Source organism: Mugil cephalus, chromosome 3 (assembly GCF_022458985.1).
Source record: "Mugil cephalus isolate CIBA_MC_2020 chromosome 3, CIBA_Mcephalus_1.1, whole genome shotgun sequence".
Lineage (NCBI taxonomy): Eukaryota > Metazoa > Chordata > Actinopteri > Mugiliformes > Mugilidae > Mugil > Mugil cephalus.
In genome coordinates, this window is record NC_061772.1 from 30,878,688 (window position 1) to 30,899,430 (window position 20,743).

A 20,743-nucleotide genomic window follows, 5' to 3' on the forward strand; every position below is an offset into this window, starting at 1 on the left:
CTCTAATTTCAGCCATTAAATCTGAAATCTATTAAACTCTTCAAATGTGAAGGCAGGTTCTGAATGGCGCTTTTAAGCTCAGTGAAAAGTATTTAAAACAAAAGACAGAAACTAATTTAAGGTTTAGCTTCAAATAAACTTTACTAAAATAATTTATGTTCACACGTGACCGACCAGCGTCAGACGCGCGAGCTGAACACATGGTCGAGCCGAGGCGGACGGGAGCGCGCAGCCCAGAACGCATTGACACCAAACTTCACTTAAAATAAAGTCAAATTAATAGTTTATTTGAATATCTTGAAAAATAACGCGCCGATTCCACATATTTGAGATCGTCCCACGAATCTTTACGTATTAAATTTTAATTCGGCATTAAATAGAAAACAATTATGTTTATGTTAAATGTGAATAAAATTGGTGTTTTTCTGAACGGAGTTCTGAATGGAGCAGCGTCCTCTGTGCAGGCCTCACGGCTCAGAGCAGCTGCAGGAGGAGGAGGAGGAGGACCCGGTGTATTTTTAAAGCAGTAAGACATGTTCTACTCTCTGGTCTGTGTCTCACTTCAGGACAAACTGAGCTTCTTATTTGTGACCAGACTCATTCTCCAGCTGCAGGATCTGAGTCCGTGCAGGAAACCTGAGGTCAAGCTGCCTCCGTGTCTCTGCACGTCCAACACATGAAACCTGAAGCTTTAACAGATCATCTGCAGCCATGGATTTATTCAAGCAACAGAAAGTGGAGGATTTCTATGAGATCGGTGAAGAGCTGGGAAGGTACAGAGGCAGCAGCTTTTTAAACGTGATCATTTGAATGAAGGAACCTGAAAACTAAACCAAGCTGTGATTAGTTTAACTCTAAGACCAAGACATTAACACTGATACTATGACGACATAACAGAACCTGCTCCATTTCTCTGTTAATTACTTATTTAATTCATTCGAACTAAAGGACAAATAAAGACAGCAATAATATAATTAAAGACGTGAACATATCGGTTCATACTCATCATTTAATTATTTAACCTAATAATAATGTGACAAACAGGAGGAGTTCTAGTCACCTCCATTTAGCATTTAGTGGCCAAAACATTAGGAATAATAATAACGAGAACCTCCATGAAGAACCACCACGAGGAACCCTAGTGTACCTAATGAAGTGGCCACAGAGTTCTGCTTTATTATATTTATCTCACCTTCATTTTCATTTTGTATGTAAGTTTGAATTAAAGTGATTTACAGTTTGATTTTGATGTTTTTCTACCAGACTTCCTCAGCTCCTCTATGTTGTCAGTGCAGTGAGAGTAAAGGACTGTGTGTTGTGTGTCATGTGTGTTGTGTGTTGTGAGTTGTGTGTTGTGTGTGTTGTGTGTTGTGTGTCATGTGTGTTGTGTGTTGTGTGTGTTGTGTGTTGTGTGTTAGTGTCTGAATAGTGACGCGTGTGGTTCCTCTGAGCTGAGCTGTCAGCACATGTCGAGCTGCTTCTATCTTTAGCAGCGTTCTGCTTCCAGACGGACGAGGAAGTGTCATCTTACCAACCGCTAAACATAAAGGCACAATTTAAATCCTCGGACACTTTCAGGCGACATCAGCTCGTATCATGTCAGAGCGACACACTCGTCACAGGCTGCAGGAAATAAATATACTGTACAACATGATTTAACATGAACTATAAGTTTCATATAAACATGTGACATTTGTCTTGTTATTTTACATTAAATTAAAAGAAAGAGTTTAAAATGTTTTCCGTTTGCTTGCAGCGCCCCCTTCAGGACAACCTCAGCTCTGCAATAAGAATCTAAACTGTCACATGTTTGCTCCCAGATAAGTTCTTACACTTCTTCTCAGTCGCTTTGGTGCATTTCTCAGAACAATTAGTACAAACTGCAAAAACTATTTGATAACCTGCAAAAGTGCGTCACATGCTCAAAATGAATAGTTGATTCCTCATAAACAATAATTCATGTCAGTGAAACTGTCATTAAAATAATGAGTCCTGACATCGTTGTTTGTGGACAAACAGTCAAATGTCTTCGTCACGTTTTCATCATGACAGTTTTCTCTCTGTGTGTTTTCCATGTTGGTGACACGACCTGAAAATGCTCCAGACAGAACTAAACTCTACCTGTTCAGCCATTTGAAAACTACAGTAAAGTTACACGTCACTGTATTTAGTGAGTTAACTGAGTATAAGACACATGTGTGCGTTTCACATATTTACTGCATAAGCTCTTTGCAGTTCTACAGCATTTATTTAGAACAAACATGAGAAAAACCTTCATGGTAGAACAATATAACAGAACATATTATTCCTGGACATCCACACGTTCCCGTTTGTCTGGTCTGTTTCCGTCTACATCACACAGGACGTCTTCTCTGCTTGTCTTTGGTTCCAGCTGATGCTTCACACACAAGACATTTTCAGGAAAAAATGATAAAGGAATGTATGAAATTAGCTGAACATATTCTGACTAGTTCAACAGTTTTGTTTGTAATGACTCAATGAAATGAGGACTATTAGTTTTATATTGAATAACTATTCAGCATTGATAAGTATGTTTCATTCTGACTGACATGACATAAGCAAATGATAATGTTATAAAACTGTATGAAAGTGACTGATACGTGTCCACAAGCATCTGCAGTTTGTTCAAAGGAAGAGAAACTGCTCCGATGATGCACAGATGACTCGATGTTGTGGATGTTGAACTAATATTTGTGAGAACTTTCATTCTGATCTGAGAAAAGCACCAAAGCGACTGAGAAAACCTGTGATCACAGGCGTCAAATGTAGCGTCCACAGCGTAAAGTTGTAGTGGTGGTCGTGGACATGAGACGACACTGAGACCTGGAACTAAACAGAAACTCCACTTCTTCTTTCGAAGCGTCCAGTTGTTCTTTAAACGCTTTATAACAGTTCTGTTCATTCAATGGAAACACTTCCATGATGTTCGTCTTTGCACTAAAACAAAGGGAAATATCTGGAGTTGTCGTTATTTATAGGTTAATACATTATTGTGTTACTGGTCCGGCCCCCATTAAATTAAATAAAGGACATGATGCTCAAATAATCTGATCCAAAGAAACTGTAGAATAGTTTCATGTGTTCAAATCAGTTTGTTAAAGATCAAACTTTTACCTGTTTCCTGCTCTCAGCTTTACATTTATCTGTATCTATATCATTTAATTTGATTTCGAGCTGTTTATAGATGTATATTTAATTATTCAGTACTTTTACTATTTTTACTTATTTATTTCTTATTCATAGTTTGATTTTCTTTTTGACAATAATTTAATCCACTGCTCGTACGTAACATTTTTTACATTTTCACTACTAGTTACTTTTAGCAAATTATTCAATGTGTTACTTATTTTTAAATATCATGTAACTATTTATTACCTTGTGCAAACTTCAATCCACAAGGTAAATTACTTGGTCACAGTCGTTCATAAAAACACTCTCAAGAACCTCAAGTAAAATAATAATATAAAATATGAATAAAAATCTAGTAAAATATAATAGTATAATCAAAAATGTAGACAATTTGCATATGAACCAATAATATAAAAACACTCTCAAAACCACAAGTAAAATTAAAAATTGTAATAAAAAATAAAAATCTAATAAACTAAAAATACAACAAAATATCAATGAAAATCTAATAAAATAAAATAAAAATCTAGTAAAATAAAATAAAAATCTAGTAAAATAAAACAGTATAAGCAAAATTGTAGAAAATGTACACATGAACAAATGATACAGAAAAACTATTGAGAAACACAAAAGAAAAAATGAAATGTCAATAAAAATCCAATAAAATAAAAACTAAATATCAGTACAAACCTGGTAAAATAAAACAGTATAAGCGCTGCATGATGCAATATGTCATTTCCTTCTGATTTCATTGATAAAAGTCATTATAGGATTCAAAAAGTCAAGAACAAAACCACCATTTGACTTTTGTGATAGAAACATCAGAGTCTTGTCTTTAAAAAGAGACCAAGAGCATGAATGAGAGTGGGAACTAAAAAGGAACATTGAAAAACCTTTAGCCTGACGTTTTGAATAAATTCCCGCGTTTCTGTGGGAAAACCCATCCCCTGTTCTTCCTGTCTGCGTTGCAGTGGACAGTTTGCCATCGTGAAGCAGTGCCGAGAGAAAAGCTCGGGCCGGGACTTCGCCGCCAAGTTCATCAAGAAGCGTCAGAGCATAGCGAGTTCTCGAGGCGTGAGGCGGGACGAGATCCAGCGCGAGGTGGACATCCTGCAGCAGATCCAGCACCCGAACATCGTCACGCTGCACGACGTCTACGAGAACCGCACCGACGTGGTCCTCATCCTGGAGCTGTGAGTGCTTTACCCACAATGCACCCTGGTACCAGACCATGGTCCTCCTTCCTCCAGGTCAGCATGGACCCCCGGACTGGTCTGACTCCTTTCTATCAGAACCAGAACCACACAGGGACCCTGGTTCTGGTTCTCCTCCTCCTCTTATACCTCCTGACTCTCCTTCATGGGACGACTGTTGACTCCTCTTCCTCTTCCTATGTTCCTCCTCCACATCCTCCTCTTCATTTTGATCTTTCTCATCTTCATCCTCTTATTCCTTTTCTTCCTTTTCCTCCTCTCCTTCCTCCTCCTCCTCCTCCTCCTCCTCCTGTTGATTGGTTCTGATCCACCACAGACCAGAGGATCATGAAGACGTTGTGGAGTCACAGTCGGTTTCCTCTGGAGGACATTAGCTTGTTCATGCTAACGTAGCGTAGCTGGGTTAGCTCTGAATGCTGTCACATGTTTCAGGGTCTCTGGTGGGGAACTCTTTGACTTCCTGGCCCAGAAGGAGTCTCTGAGCGAGGAGGAGGCCACTCAGTTCATCAAGCAGATCCTGGAGGGCGTGAACTACCTCCACGCCAGGAAGATCGCCCACTTCGATCTCAAGGTTTGTCCCGTTGGATGATTAGTTCATGGGTGAATGTCTGAAGTTATTTAATGAGGAGCTTCTCGTTTCCTCCACATCCCGTGGTGGTGGAGGAGATGTTAGTCTGGAGGAGAAGATGTTAGTCTGGTGGAGGAGAAGATGTTAGTCTGGAGGAGATGTTAGTCTGGTGGAGGAGATGTTAGTCTGGAGGAGGAGATGTTAGTCTGGTGGAGGAGAAGATGTTAGTCTGGAGGAGATGTTAGTCTGGTGGAGGAGAAGATGTTAGTCTGGTGGAGGAGATGTTAGTCTGGTGGAGAAGATGTTAGTCTGGTGGAGGAGATGTTAGTCTGGAGGAGGAGATGTTAGTCTGGTGGAGGAGATGTTAGTCTGGTGGAGGAGATGTTAGTCTGGTGGAGGAGATGTTAGTCTGGAGGAGATGATGTTAGTCTGGAGGAGGAGATGTTAGTCTGGTGGAGGAGATGTTAGTCTGGTGGAGGAGGAGATGTTAGTCTGGAGGAGGAGGAGATGTTAGTCTGGTGGAGGAGGAGATGTTAGTCTGGTGGAGGAGGAGATGTTAGTCTGGTGGAGGAGATGTTAGTCTGGTGGAGGAGATGTTAGTCTGGAGGAGGAGGAGATGTTAGTCTGGTGGAGGAGGAGATGTTAGTCTGGTGGAGAAGGGTCAAATCATTGGCTGCATCAAGCAGAGGAAACATCTAGAAACTACTAAAACTGGGTTAAGACCTTTATTCCAGACTGGAAGGATCGTCTACAGTGCTGTGATGGGGGTTTGGTGCAGTTGTTCAAGTCCAGATTCATCAACACTGGTCCCAGAGAATGAGGTCAGACTATGTGAACGTACTGAACGACCAGGTTATTTTTATTCCAGTTCTTCTTCCTTCTTAACGAGGCCGTCAATTAAGTTTGATTTCACAACAGTTAACATGATAAATATGAGGAAAATATGGAGGAGGAAAGAAGAAGAAGAAGAAGAAAAAAATGGAGGACAAGAAAAAAATTTTCTTTTTCCTTCTTCCTCCCCCTTATTTTGCTCCTCTTCCTCCTCCTTTTCATCCTCTTCCTCTTCTGCTTCTGCTACTTATTGTTCTTCTTCTTCGTCTTCGTCTTCGGTTTCTGTCACAATCACAATCAGAAAAAACATTGTGATGTTGCTCATGAGGACATTCTAATATTGTACTTGAGTGTAAACCTTAAGTTATTGTAACTGCCTCAGAGGTCTTCGTATTCTCGTGATTTTTCTTTCCTTTTTCCTCATCTGAGACAAGACAAGAAACTTTCTGGAAAGATGGAAGAAAAACTTCCTGTTCAATGGGAACTGGTCCAAGTTCATGGAGGAAAAGTCTGCTAACCGCTATGCTAATTCACAGGATGTAAACTGCCATAGACTTATGCTAACTGTATTAGCATTTGGTCCATTTTTTCTGTCTTTCCAAGGTAGTTAGAAAAAATAATGTTTCTTAAGGTTTTGTCTCATTTTAAAGCATATTTCAGTCTGGTCTGAGCTCAGTGGAACAATCATTAGCTCCGCACATTAGCTCCACACATTAGCTCAGAATCCAGTGTTTCCGAGATGTTTTTGAGTCGTGATAAAGTCCTTTGTTTCCCAGCCTGAAAACATAATGTTACTGGACAAGAACGCACCGCTGCCCAGAATCAAACTCATAGACTTTGGTCTCGCGCACAAGATTGAAGCCGGAGTTGAGTTCAAGAACATATTTGGGACCCCGGAGTTTGTGGGTAAGACATGAATCTACTAAATATACAATGTGTTCACAAATGACTGACACCAACAAATCTGCCAGAGCAGCCAGAAGACCAGCAGCTCTAAAAACAATCAGACAGATTATTATTCTGAACGAAGAGAAGTTATCTTCTTGGGCTTCAGTGAGCTTGTTTAGGCTAGTTAATAATAATAATAATAATACTACTACTACTACTAATAATAATAATAATAACAATCTTTAGCTCCTTCAGGCTAGTTAAACGCTAACATTAACCTGTCTAGCCTAACATTGTTGTTGAAGTTATGTAGTTGAGCTTCTGTGAGCTTATTTTGGGGAAGTGACTGTGGAGCTTTTGGATGTAAAAAAATAATTAATCAGTTCCTGATAAATTATTATTTATTATCTGTATTAAGCTCCAGAGATCGTCAACTACGAGCCGCTGGGGTTAGAAGCCGACATGTGGAGCATCGGCGTCATCACTTACATCCTGCAAGTTGAACCACAAACACCGTTAACATGAGGTCAGCTGTTCTTTAACATGAGAAGGTAATAATCTGTTCTCTGCTTCATGTCGACCTCCAGGCTGAGCGGTGCCTCTCCTTTTCTAGGAGAAACCAAACAAGACACACTCGAGAACATCACGGCCATTAACTATGAGTTCGATGAGGAGTTCTTCTGCCACACCAGCAACCTGGCCAAGAAGTTCATCTGCCAACTACTGGAGAAGGACAAGAGGTAAGAGTTCACTACGATAACATGCAGAGCTACAAAGTTGTGAAGTTTCTACATTTCTGCATAAAAAACAGATTATCACACAAGTCCTGAGAGGTGACAAAGATAGAACCCAAATAAACACATGAAACAGAAAAATGAGACTAAAATGAGCCAATACTCCAGATCAGAGAGGAGCTTCTCTGATTAAATATCAGAGTCCATGAGTCCAGACGTGTTTCCATCAACGTGATGAAACTCAGGTCCTGGTTCAGTTTCTATGAATCAGGGATTTGTCTCATGTTTGTGTTGAAGTGTGTGATGACAATAGATCAAAGGAGCTTTGTGAGGAGCTTGTTGCTCATCAGGCTGGAAAAGGTTTCACAACCATCTCCAACCAGAGAAACTGGGTCATGGAGGAAGACAAGGAGCCCAAGAACACCAGTGGTTCTCCAGAAGAACCAGATGAATGTTTAGGAACAAGTCAAAGTCCTGATCTTCATCCAATAGAAATGTTGGAGCATCAGCTGATGAGAGGAAACCACCAACATCTCACAACTCAACTGGTTCTGATCTGAGGATCAAACTCCTCCAAGCTGCTGTAGACACTTTGTTTATTATTTTTGCGCAGAAATGTAGAAAATTGTGGAGGCTACAGCGTCGTGAGCCTTGTGTTATTATTCTCTGTTGTGTTTGTGTCTCACAGGAAAAGATTAACAATCCAAGATGCTCTCAACCACCCGTGGATCAAGGTAGACTTTACTTTTCAAAATCTCAGTGTTGACACTTTGAAGGAGTTCTTCTTGAATATATATCGAAACATCTGTCAACATGGAAATATGCAAATACTCGTAGTTTCAGTCGTAGTTCATGAGTGTCTGTGAAGGTTCTCAGATATCCAGGTCATGGTTTATGTCCATATATCATTTAAAAAAAGGAAACTGGACGTTGACGTTTATTGGAATTATTTGCACCAGTTCCTGATGGTTTTACCCACAGAGTTTCTATTTAAACCTCAAACTTCCCTCCAGTTCCTTAGACCTGAAGAAGCTCCTCATAACGTCTTCTCAACAAACTCTACGAGTCCAGTCGCTTTTTTAAACGCTTTTGGTAAATAAACCAGACCTGGGTGACTGAGAACCTTCACAAGGTTATTGTTCATGTGTTAAATCCAGATGAATGAACGTCTCATATCTGGTTCTGGTCTCATATCTGGTTCCTGGTCTCATATCTGGTTCCTGGTCTCATATCTGGTTCCTGGTCCTTAAACTAATGTAAACATGTATTTGTCACATTAGAACATCATCAACATCATCACATTAGAAACATTAGGACACTTGTTCTTCTTCATGGTTCCTAATAAACCAGTTCAGAGGGGGGACCTTGTAGACCACATTAGACCCTGATTAGACCTGAGGATGTTTCCTTTTCTCTGATTGGCTCAATGAAAACCACATGTCAATAAACCTCACTGAGAGGAACCAGGAACCACGTTACCACATATGGTTCCTGGGCCCTATAGAGGGTTAAATATTGAAACATCTGTCAAGTTTTAGATGATGAAAATGAAAATATGTGTTTCACAGTCGTAGTAAGAACAGAGTGGTCGGACGTGTCTTTCTGGAGGATTAGTTGATTGAGTTGTTTCTTAACTGTCTCCGTTCCTTCCTCCCTCCAGTCCAATGAGAATAAGGAGGAGAGTAAAGCCAAGGAGCCCAGGAAGCGTGAGCGCCGCCAGCTGAAGACCAAGCGTCTGAGGGAGTACACCATCAAGTCTCACTCCAGCATGCCTCCCAACAACACCTACGTCAACTTTGAGCGCTTCGCCCAGGTGGTGGAGGACATCGACCACATGGAGACCTCCTTCACCAGCCTGGCGGCGGCTCACGACTCCCTGCAGGAGGACATCGACGCCATGGTCTCCATTTACAATGAGAAGGAGGCGTGGTACAAGGAGGAGAGCGAGGGCGTGCGACACGAGCTCTCGCAAATCCGCTACGAGTTCCGTAAGGTGGAGGCGCTGAAGAGGAGTCTGCAGGAGGACATGAGGAGCTTCAGCTGCAGCCTGGACGCCGTCGGCGACCGATACCGGGACAGACAGCTCCACCTGGACGCCCTGCACCTGGACCTCAGCAACCAGCTGAAGTGGGTCCAAGAGGCGTTGGGGTCATTTCCCCTGGACAGAGGTGGAGGAGGAGGAGGAGGAGGAGGAGGATTCTCCAGCTGCAGCTTCTCCAGCGTCTTTAACAACGAGGTGAACGAAGCCCTGAAGGAGCTGCTGAGTCGATCCTGTGGAGGAGAAATACTGTCTGGGATCAACCTGGACCTGAGTGAGGCGGGACAGCAGAGATAGAGCCTCCTTCTTTCCTTCCTTCTTTTCCTTGTGTCATTTACATTGAGAAGGAGAGATAGAAACTCGTTCCAACAACAGCATCTTTTTCACTTCTTTTTGGTTTGATTCTCTCTTGTGGTGTGAGAAGTTCAGGGTTCGAGTGAATGTTACGGCCCAGATCAGTGGAGGATCAATAAATGTTGTCATGTTGAAGTAAGGTTGATATTTCCTCTCCTTCCTTCCTTCTGAAGCTTTGTCAGGTGGGGGTCTCGTAGTGAATCTGGTTGATGGTTTGACGCCGTCTCGTTGGTCGTGGGTTCATCCTGGGACAGATCAGAGCTTCTCCACCAGGACAGAAATCGACGCCTGAAATCAACACCCAGCATCTTCAGACCATCTGCAGAAACTCTCTGCTATTCTGAGAGCAGGCGTCTATGTCTGGATCTCTGGAGCGTCATGTTTGGGCCCCAGGGGTCCGGGCTTTCCAAATGTTTTTAAAACGTGGGCCCACCACAGTTTACCATTATCTTTCCACAGATCGACAAAACTCCTCAACGCCTAAATACATAAAGTCCTACACAAAGAGAAAAATGCAAAACAACAGAGAGAATGGAAGTCATTTTCTACTAGCTGGTAATAATAAAAGGCACCGACTGTTTCTAAAGTAAATGAACACGATGTCTGGGGAGGTTTTTCTTCTGTGAAACTGAAAGAGTAGAGAGGATAAGTGACAGCTAGGGGGCGCTCTGCTCACCTTTTACCAGGACAGATCCTCTCTGACTTCTAACACCGGTCCTACTGCCACTGGGCCTCACTCTGCTGTCAACACAGATAAATGAAATAATAATAATGTTGTAGAGAGATAAGAGCAGTTGAGGCGTTCGCTCCGTCTGCAGCGCTGAGATAACAAAGAAAATTTAGCTCATGTCTGGAAACATTAAGAAGTATTTACCTAGAAATGAACAACAACAGCAGTAACAAACACATTTAACAGTGCAGGGGTGACTACGCTTATGTCCTGGGACACCTGTCCAGGTAGGACCCAGCTGAGACAGGCTCCAGTCCCACCCAGACCGTCCAGAGGACAAGATGTTACAGACAATGAATGAATGAATAATGACAACAAATATTTAACTGAAATAGAAGGAATATGTACCCACAAATAAACAAAAACAATAATCAATAATCATCATAGTTCCTAAAACAAATCCTAATGCTACAAATAGTAAAGTACATATAAGACATACAGGTTACAATATAAAACACATAAGACATGATCTCGTGATCAGGCAGGAACCCCTGTGACCTTTGGAGATATTGACAGTATTAATAGTCATTATTCAATGTTTTCTTCCTCCTCTGCTAAATAATAACAATAATAACAGCCCTGCTGAACAAAAACAGCTGACACAGTCATATCATTTCAGCCACAACGTTTCACTTTCATGAAAATAATGACTGTGCAATAAGTTTTTTTCCTTTTCCCCAAACAAATGCAATATTATACAGCCCTGTCTGCATTCTAATTTGTATGTCTAGTTTAGTTATTTATTGAATATTTATCTTTTGCACTGATGGGAGAGCTGTGCCTAAATTTCGTTGTGCAATGTATATTGTTATATTCTACCGTGCAATGACAATAAAGACTCTAATCTAATCTAATAGCAGCAAAAACAACAATAATAATATTTAAAGTGCTTTACATAGCTCTTCTTCATTCATATACCCTGTGAAAATCCTCTATTAATAATTTAATATATGTACTATATTCAATTATATATACATTATATATATACTACATAATTATTATTATTATTATTGTTATTATTGTTATACTCTGTGGACCTGACTGACGTGACAGATGCTGACAGAGAGGAACTGATGAGCAAACAAACAAATAAACTCGTGCAGATGCAGATACAGACAGACGTAAACAGACGGACGGACGGATGCAGGCGGGTCCCAGCGTCACCGGCCGGGCTGGGGCTCCCTGAGGGGTTGGGGCTGAGCGGACTCATTGCAGAGGAAGGTACGGGAGAGGCGGACGGAGGCATGAGAGCCACACACCCCGCTGTCTCCTTCCACAGCCCGGACAAACAAAGCCACCGCAGCCGTTCATGACATGAAGCCAGGCCGAGAGGCTCCGCACTGAGAACACGACCCTAAGCAGGGGAGGGAGGGACGGAGGCCTCTGATTTGACCGCACTGGTGAGCTTTTATTCCGGGTATCTGCTGGAGCTAATCGGAGCTAACTGGGGGTAGCCTGGCTGGAGCTAACCGGAGCTAACTGGGGGTAGCCTGGCTCTGCTATGAGACAGCACTTAAACTGGGCTAATGCGGGCTAAACTAGCTCCCCGGAGCAGAAGCTGAGCAGATGCTCATTTATTTAGCTATTTATTTATGAACCTTTACTGCACATTAAACTGTCACGTCTGTTTTTTGTAGGGATTTTAAGCTTCGGCTGGCTTGGGGAAGTTAACGGCTAACGGTGGCTAACGTAAACAGAAGCGACCGTTGACAGTTTTATTTCAAATCACGTTTAACGATATTGTCGCGAGCAATAATGAGGCTGCTAACGATTTTAAAATACCGACAGATGTCTCAATATCAGGTTTATGAAACTGTTCCGTTAGCATCGCTGCAATCTGTCCCTTCTAATCTGACACCAGAGCCAGAGCAGCCTCCGGGCTAGCTTCCAGGTTAGCTTCCAGGTTAGCTTCCAGGCTAGCTTCCAGGCTAGCTTCCAAATAATACCAATAATAATAAGGTTGTAGAGACATAAGAGGCCGTTAACTATGATGCAAACCATTTTAAATACTGACATGTCTCTAAATGTCGGATTTGTGAAGCTGTTACTTAGCATCACAGGAATCTGCCCCCTCTAATCTGACACCAGAGCCAGGCTAGTTTCCAGGCTAGTTTCCAGGCTAGTTTCCAGGATAGTTTCCAGGTTACCTCCCAAACCAGCTGCCAGGTTAGTCTGTAGGCTACTTTCTAGACTAGTTTACGGGTTAGCCTCCAAACCAGCTGCCAGGTTAGATTCTAGGCTAGCGTCCCCGTTAACTTCCAGGTAGTTTACAGGCTAGCCTCCAGGTTAGCCTCCAGGTTAGCCTCCAGGTTAGCTTCCAGACTAGTTTCCAGGTTGGCCTCCAAACTAGCCTCCAGGTTCCAAGTTAATTATTACGTAATTATTTATTGATGAGAGATTATAGGTCACAAAACATGGTTATTCTGTTGTTGTTGTTGTTGCTGGTGCTGCTGTTTTGTTGTTACTGTTATTGTTGCTGGGAAGTTGCCAGTTTATTATTATTGATATTTTAATTATGTTACTTGTAACTATCCATGATATTTGGGGCTGTAAGAACAACTGTAAAATATAATAATAGTTCTGCAGTGTCTGCATGAGTTTGGTTGAAAAGCATAAAAATGGTCAAAAACTGTCGACTTCGAGGTGTAGACGTACAAGATTAAAATCCAGATGAGTTTTATTATAATAATAAAGCCAATAATAAAGCCAGTTCATTAGGTACATTAGTGAAATGCATTAATGCCCTTTATGTATTTAAACTTTCTTTTTATTAGATCAGATTAGATTTAAAGTTGTTATCCTTCCATATAACAACTATAAGTACATACACAATGAAATGCAGTCTGACATCTTGTGCTAATTTAACCCAATAATAGTATTTTACCACAGTGATTACCTATAATAACGGCGTGTCTGTTTGAAAAGTATAAAAATAAAACTGTAAATCTGCAAAGTTATTTAAAAATCTATTGAAACAGAGTAGTAAACATACAAGACGAAAATTAAGATTAATGTAGAAAATGTAAATCTGTGTATTACACTAACTTTAATCAGTTAGTTTTGCACACGCACACACACACACACACTGGCCACTTTATTAGGTACGCTGGTGTTAATCTAGTCTCCATGAAGGTTCTGGTGTTTAGCTTTAGTTTGTATTAACTGAGAGAGATGATTCTACTGTTCGTTTCATTTTGGGATGCTCGATATTGTCTTTTTTGCCAATATATGATTTGCCGATATTGTCCAACTCTTCATTTCCAATTTGCAACAACAACTGATCGCTAGCTTGTTAGCCACAGCTAGCGATCAGTTGTTGTTGTTGTTGTCTTGTTGTTGTCTTGTTGTTCTTCTCCCTGTTGTTGTAATACGTCATCCAGCTGGTAAACGTTCGTGCTGCGTTCATTGAGGCTTCGAAATCCTGAAGCTTACATTGGTTGAACTTTGGTTACTAAACCCGATACCAGTATTCAGATATTACGTTTTCATGGTAATATCAGAAGGCTGATGATATCAGACATCCCTAATTCTGATCATTTAATCCGGTGAAACAGCAGCACAACATCCTCCATCCTCCACAGTGGTCATCACGTTGAATCCCACCTTTCTGACACTGGTTCAGTATTAACTCAGCCTTATTTAGATTAAAATGACTTCATTAGTGTACCTAATGAACTGGCCAGGCTGTGTACACGTCATGTTAGCGTGATGATGGTGTATGTGGGCCAAGAATAGACTCAACACCAACAAATACACATGAATCAGAATCATTTCTCCAGGTATTGTTTTTTTTTTTGTCTGATTATTTAAATTAACGAGCTGCCACCATTGGTTTGAGGCTGTGACGAGCTGTTAAATGAAGGATTTCCCTGATTCTTTTGGTATTTAGCGAAGCTACGGAGCGTTGAACTGGAGACCTTTTTGCCTCAGCTGCTCTGCAGTCAAATAAACGCTGATAAGGAGCTGGTGATGTTGTAGGTTTCCCTATCTGTGCAGCCAAAGTCACATTTATTTACCAGCTACATGACACATACATGACACCAACCAGCTAATCCTGCTGTCTCTGCTGTCTCTACTGTCTCTGCTGTCTCTACTGTCTCTGCTGTCTCTGCTGTCTCTGCTGTCTCTACTGTCTCTACTGTCTACTGTCTCTGCTGTCTCTGCTGTCTCTACTGTCTCTACTGTCTACTGTCTCTACTGTCTCTGCTGTCTCTGTCTTTAGTGTTTACTGCGTTTTCATTAGAGCAAAAAATACTATATATATATATATAATTATTAAACCGTCTGTGTTTCTTGTCCATTACAGCAGAAAATACCAAAACCAAAAGTAAACATGAAGAGTTGTGGTTCAGAGTGCGTTGCAGCCGTCCAGTCTCAGAGAAACCATCTCCCACTCTGTTATGAATCATCAGCTCCTTCCATCTCTTCTTAACTAAATCATTTCCTCTCAGCCTCTAACGTCTCCATCATGTCCAGCCTTTTGTTCTAACGTAGGGTTCCTCTCAGACCTTCTCCTGCTCACGTCCAGCAGTGGGAGCTGAGCTTCAGCTGCCTTTGTTAACAGTTGGCATGGCTTCAGTCTGGAGGGTTGTTGATGTGTGTGAGGCGTTGTTTTAAACCCTTTTAGGCTCTTAAAGCTGCAGAGAAACGCTTCCAGTCTGAAACAAGTTGCATTAATGTCTTCGAATGTCCCGTTAGACCTGGTTAAAAGTCCAAAATCCAGAGTTTGGCTTCACTGCTGCCTACGTGGCCAAGCTCCATCCTCCACAACCATCATCGCTTCAACCGTTCTGACCACGTCTCAACATCGTCCTCAGCGTTTTTTTCTTTAAGTCTTATGGTGAAGAGCAGAATCAGATCAATATGATCCCATGAAGCAGCACTTCACATGAAATCAATCAAGTTATTACCTCCTGTCATAATGTTAATACAGTTTCATAAATAATACAAGTTAAATGTGTTCATTTGACTTTAAAGCAGCCATGAAGCTTTGCTCCTTCTTTATTCCTGTTTGTATTAGAGGACGTTCTGTTACTGTTGTTGTTGCTGTTGTTGTTGTTGTTGTTGTTGTGTGGTATTGAGTCTGAATAGACATTTAAATCAAACAGCTACAGAATTATTCATATTTAGCCACTTTATCTCTTTTATGGATACACGCTGTGGAAATAAATAGACATAACAGGTTCTTTTATTCATATTTACTAAAAGAACGTTGAGGCTCTAGTTCTCTTGTCTGTGATTGTGAACATAAACTACAGAATAAATAAATGTTTGAACCCTTCGCAATTATCTGCATTTCATCCTAAAATGACTTAAAATGTTCTGAAAGTAGACGAAGAGAACCCACACACACATGGAACACAAATAATAGACCTGTAGATGTGTTCATTCAGGAAAACGAGTACGAATGAAGCTACAGAATCTTCCACATGCTTCAGTTCTGCTGTTTAACCAGTATCATCAGACGTGACCATGGTGCTTATTATAGAACCAGTGAAGATCAGGACATTGTCCCCATGTTAACTAACAGACCTCTGTGTGGTGGACAGGTACCTCCCTTATCGACCTTCTCGTCTGCGTGGATCGGACCAGGATTTCCCTGGTTAACATCTGGAGCCGATGTTTTCAGGACTGATGGCTCCAGAGTGATGTGCCATGGCTTTAATGATCCCCCCAGTGAAACTCAAATGGCTGGAGCACCTGAACAGCTCATGGATCACGGAGGACAGCGAGTCCATCGCCACCAGGGAGGGGGTGTCGGTGCTGTACTCCAAGCTGCTGGCCAACAAGGAGGCGGTGCTGCTTCCCCAGCAGGTCCTGTGTCTAAAGGGCCCCCAGCTCCCAGACTTTGAGCGCGAGTCGCTGTCCAGCGATGAGCAGGAGCACTACCTGGACGCTCTGCTCAGCAGCCAGCTGGCTCTGGCCAAGATGGTTTGCTCCGACTCCCCGTTTGCCGCCGCGCTGCGGAAACGGGTCCTGGTGCTGCAGCGCATCTTCTACGCCCTCTCCAACAAGTACCACGACAAGGGCAAGGTGAAGCAGCAGCAGCACTCCCCAGAGAACAACTCGGGCCTGGCCGACCTGCACTCGGTCAGCGAGCGGCCGCGGTCCAGCACCGACGCCCTCATCGAGATGGGCGTCCGCACGGGCCTCAGCCTCCTCTTCGCTCTGCTGCGCCAGAGCTGGTTGATGCCCCCTCCGCCCGGCCCCGGAGGAGGAGCCGGACCCGGGGGCGGCGGCGGCGGCGGCGGCGGCATCAACCTGTGCAACGACGTCATCCACACGGCCATCGACGTGGTCAGCTCCCTGCCCCCGCTCTCCCTGGCCAACGAGAGCAAGATCCCCCCGATGGGGCTGGACTGCCTGGCCCAGGTCACCACCTTCCTGAAGGGCGTCACCATGCCCAACTCCGGGGCCGACATCTTAGGCCGGCGCCTGGCGTCGGAGCTGCTGCTGGGGCTGGCGTCCCAGAGGGGCTCCCTGCGCTACCTGCTGGAGTGGATCGAGATGGCGCTGGCTGCCTCGGCCCTGGTCAGCACCATGGACCAGAACCAGGAGGGTCTGATCGGATACGACTGCTTCATGAACATCCTGATGCAGATGAGACGCTCTCTGGTGAGTCACGAACCCAGACCCTCAGGGAGCCTCAGATACAGCCTCAAGTAGAACCTCAAGTAGAACTTCTAGTAGAACTTCTAGTAGAACCTCAAGTAGAACCTCAAGTAGAACCTCAGGTAGAACCTCAGATAGAACTTCTAGTAGAACCTCAGGTAGAACCTCAAATACAGCCTCTAGTAGAGCCTCAAGTAGAACCCCAAGCAGAACTTCTAGTAGAACCTCAAATAGAGCCTCAGATACAGCCTCAAGTAGAACTTCTAGTAGAACCTCTAGTAGAGCCTTTAGTAGAACCTCAAATACAGCCTCTAGTAGAGCCTCAAGTAGAACTTCTAGTAGAACCTTTAGTAGAACCTCAGGTAGAGCCTCTAGTAGAGCCTCTAGTAGAACCTCAGGTAGAGCCTCAAGTAGAACCTCTAGTAGAACCTCAGGTAGAGCCTCTAGTAGAACCTCTAATAGAATCTCTAGTAGATTCTTTAATAGAACCTCTAGTAGAACCTCTAGTAGAACCTCAGGTAGAACCTCAAATAGACCCTCAGGTACAGCCTCAAGTAGAACCTCGAGTAGAACCTCAGGTAGAACTTCTAGTAGAACCTCAAGTAGAACTTCTAGTAGAACCTCAAGTAGAACCTCAGGTAGAGCCTCAAATAGAGCCTCAGGTAGAACGTCTAGTAGAACCTCAAGTAGAACCTCAGGTAGAACTTCTAGTAGAACCTCTAGTAGAACCTCAGGTAGAGCCTCAGGTAGAGCCTCAAGTAGAACCTTTAGTAGAACCTCAGGTAGAGCCTCAAATAGAGCCTCAGGTAGAGCCTCTAGTAGAACCTCAGGTAGAACCTCTAGTAGATCCTTTAATAGAACCTCTAGTAGAACCTCTAGTAGAACCTCTCCATGCCGTGTGGACTCTTGATGATTTCCTTCATGTCTCTGTAACCTTAACGTTCTGGTTCCAGTCAGATTAAACTTGTGAAGCTAACGATGCTGTGGAGTTAATTGAAGTGAATTAGAGTTAATTAGAGTTAATTAGAGTTAATTCCAGTTAATTGAAGTGTGTGGCTGTGTGCGTCTCAGGGTTCCTCAGCCGACCGGAGCCAGTGGCGGGAACCGACCCGGACGTCTGAGGGTCTGTGTTCTCTGTATGAAGCAGCTCTGTGCCTGTTTGAAGAAGTAAGAGCATCGTTCAACATTTAATAAAAACCCTTTAATGTTAGAGTGGCACTAACGCCTCCTCTCCTCCTCTCCCTCCTCCCCCTCCTCCCCCTCCTCCCCCTCCTCCTCCTCCTCCTCCTCCTCCTCCTCCTCCTCCTCCTCCTCCTCCTCCCCCAGGTGTGTCGCATGGCCTCAGACTACTCTCGTACCTGCGTGAGTCCCGACAGCATCCAGACCGGCGAGGCCCCCGTGGTGTCAGAGACCTGTGAGGTCTATGTGTGGGGCAGCAACAGCAGCCATCAGCTGGTGGAGGGAACCCAGGAGAAGATCCTGCAGCCCAAGATGGCCGCCAGCTTCGCCGACGCTCAGACGGTAAGAAAACACCTGCACAGCAGACCTGGTCCTCCGGTCTGTCCTCAGGAAACAACCTGGTCCTGTTTCCTAAAGAAAGAGTTGCTCCTAGTGGTTGAATTCTAAGAAACTTCTTAGAACCGTCATGTTTTCTAAGAATTCAGAGTAGATCCTGGTAAAGATGAAAGGTCCTAAAGAATCTTAGCTCCTCCTCCTTCTTCTGTTCTATTTCCAGTAGCATTGATGCTCATCTTCATCAACAATGATGTTCTAATATATATAATATACCATTGGTCAGTATCTAATCCTGTCTCCTCCTGTGTCCTCCTGTCTCCTGTCTCCTGTGTCCTCCTGTCTCATCCTGTCTCCTGTGTCCTCCTGTCTCCTCCTCCTGTCTCCTGTCTCCTGTCTCCTGTCTCCTGTCCCCCCGTGTCCCCCTGTCTCCTCCTCAGATCGAGGCGGGCCAGTACTGTACCTTTGTGATCTCGTCTGACGGTCCCGTCAGGCCTGTGGAAGGCACTATGGCGTCCCGTCCTGGGCGACTCCAACACCAGTCGCTCCCTGAAGAGCTCCTGACCGTCACCGGTCCTGAAGAAGGTGTCCTCCGTCCAACGGTCTCGACGACAACCTGCCTTCACCATCCAGGAGGTCTCAGCTGGGGTCGGACTCGCAGCTGGCCACGCAAGCTCCTACACAGAAGTACCCCAGTCTCATCCGTCCCTCAGTGTACCCCCCCCTCAGACCTCTACCAGTACCCCCACGCCTCCCCGTCCTCCTGTCTCCTGTCTCCTGTCTCCTGTCCCCCTGTCTCCCCCTGTCTCCTCCTCAGATCGAGGCGGGCCAGTACTGTACCTTTGTGATCTCGTCTGATGGGTCAGTGAGGGCCTGTGGGAAGGGCAGCTATGGGCGTCTGGGTCTGGGCGACTCCAACAACCAGTCGACCCTGAAGAAGCTGACGCTGGAGCCGCACCGGGCCGTGAAGAAGGTGTCCTCGTCCAAGGGCTCGGACGGACACACGCTGGCCTTCACCACCGAGGGGGAGGTCTTCAGCTGGGGGGACGGGGACTACGGCAAGCTGGGCCACGGCAACAGCTCCACACAGAAGTACCCCAAGCTCATCCAGGGGCCCCTGCAGGGCAAGGTAGGACCCCCCCACACAGACCCTCTAACAGACCCCCCCAACAGACCCCCCAACAGACCCCCCAACAGCCCGGGTCTTAGTGTGTGTGTGTTACAGTGTGTGTTATAGTGTTACAGTGTGTGTTATAATGTTACAGTGTGTGTTACAGTGTGTGTTACAGTGTTACAGTGTGTGTTACAGTGTGTGTTACAGTGTGTGTTACAGTGTGTGTTACAGTGTGTGTGTGTTATAGTGTTACAGTGTGTGTTACAGTGTAACTGTGTTACAGTGTGTGTTATAGTGTGTGTGTTACAGTGTGTGTGTTACAGTGTTACAGTGTGTGTTACAGTGTGTGTGTTATAATGTTACAGTGTGTGTTATAATGTTACAGTGTGTGTTACAGTGTGTGTTACAGTGTTACAGTGTGTGTTATAATGTTACAGTGTGTGTTATAATGTTACAGTGTGTGTTACAGTGTGTGTTACAGTGTTATAGTCTGTGTTATAGTGTGTGTTATAGTGTGTGTGTTACAGTGTGTGTGTTACAGTGTGTGTGTTATAGTGTGTGTGTTATAGTGTTACAGTGTGTGTTACAGTGTGTGTTATAGTGTGTGTGTTACAGTGTGTGTGTTATAGTGTTACAGTGTGTTACAGTGTGTGCGTTACAGTGTAACAGTGTTACAGTGTGCGTTACAGTGTGCGTTACAGTGTGCGTTACAGTGTGTGTTACAGTGTGTGTGTTACAGTGTGTGTTACAGTGTGTGTTACAGTGTGTGTGTGTGTTACAGTGTGTGTGTTGTAGTGTTACAGTGTGTGTTATAATGTGTGTGTTATAGTGTTACAGTGTGTGTTATAGTGTTACAGTGTGTGTGTTACAGTGTGTGTGTTACAGTGTGTGTTACAGTGTGTGTTACAGTGTGTGTGTTACAGTGTTACAGTGTGTGTTATAGTGTTACAGTGTGTGTGTTACAGTGTGTGTTACAGTGTGTGTTATAGTGTTACAGT

The 20,743-nt window shown here is 43.7% G+C and overlaps 2 protein-coding genes across 8 annotated transcripts in view; both read left to right on the plus strand.

Annotated features, from left to right (window-relative positions):
- The first annotated feature begins 276 nt into the window (after positions 1-276).
- Positions 277-9,916, plus strand: dapk2a (death-associated protein kinase 2a). Of its 2 annotated transcripts, XM_047580418.1 has the most exons (9): positions 277-526; positions 609-773; positions 4,122-4,343; positions 4,797-4,935; positions 6,540-6,669; positions 7,070-7,145; positions 7,239-7,391; positions 8,074-8,119; positions 9,046-9,916. In XM_047580418.1, exons 2-9 carry the CDS (start codon positions 712-714, stop codon positions 9,718-9,720), a joined length of 1,503 nt encoding a protein of 500 aa, XP_047436374.1. In that variant the 5' UTR covers positions 277-526; positions 609-711; the 3' UTR covers positions 9,721-9,916. The 2 variants fall into 2 exon arrangements, with proteins under 2 accessions (XP_047436374.1, XP_047436373.1); XM_047580417.1 differs by lacking the exon at positions 277-526 and having other exon boundaries at positions 537-773.
- Positions 9,917-11,732: 1,816 nt separating this feature from the next.
- herc1 (HECT and RLD domain containing E3 ubiquitin protein ligase family member 1) overlaps positions 11,733-20,743 on the plus strand; it is a 51,973-nt gene continuing 42,962 nt past the window's right edge. For 5 of the 6 annotated variants that reach the window (XM_047580349.1, XM_047580350.1, XM_047580351.1 and 2 more), the window contains exons 1-5: positions 11,733-11,907; positions 16,057-17,122; positions 18,191-18,286; positions 18,446-18,640; positions 19,449-19,760. In XM_047580349.1, coding sequence (XP_047436305.1) covers positions 16,163-17,122; positions 18,191-18,286; positions 18,446-18,640; positions 19,449-19,760 — 1,563 coding nt within the window. In that variant the 5' untranslated portion in view covers positions 11,733-11,907; positions 16,057-16,162. The remainder of the gene's footprint in view (positions 11,908-16,056; positions 17,123-18,190; positions 18,287-18,445; positions 18,641-19,448; positions 19,761-20,743) is intronic. The other variant, XM_047580355.1, reaches the window with a different exon arrangement.

Coding starts and splice junctions, on each gene's coding strand:
- dapk2a (XM_047580418.1), top strand. CDS start 712: ATGGATTTATTCAAGCAACAGAAAGTGGAGGATTTCTATGAGATCGGT. Junction 4,344..4,796: donor GTGGTCCTCATCCTGGAGCT/GTGAGTGCTTTA, acceptor CACATGTTTCAG/GGTCTCTGGTGGGGAACTCT. Junction 6,670..7,069: donor TGGGACCCCGGAGTTTGTGG/GTAAGACATGAA, acceptor ATCTGTATTAAG/CTCCAGAGATCGTCAACTAC.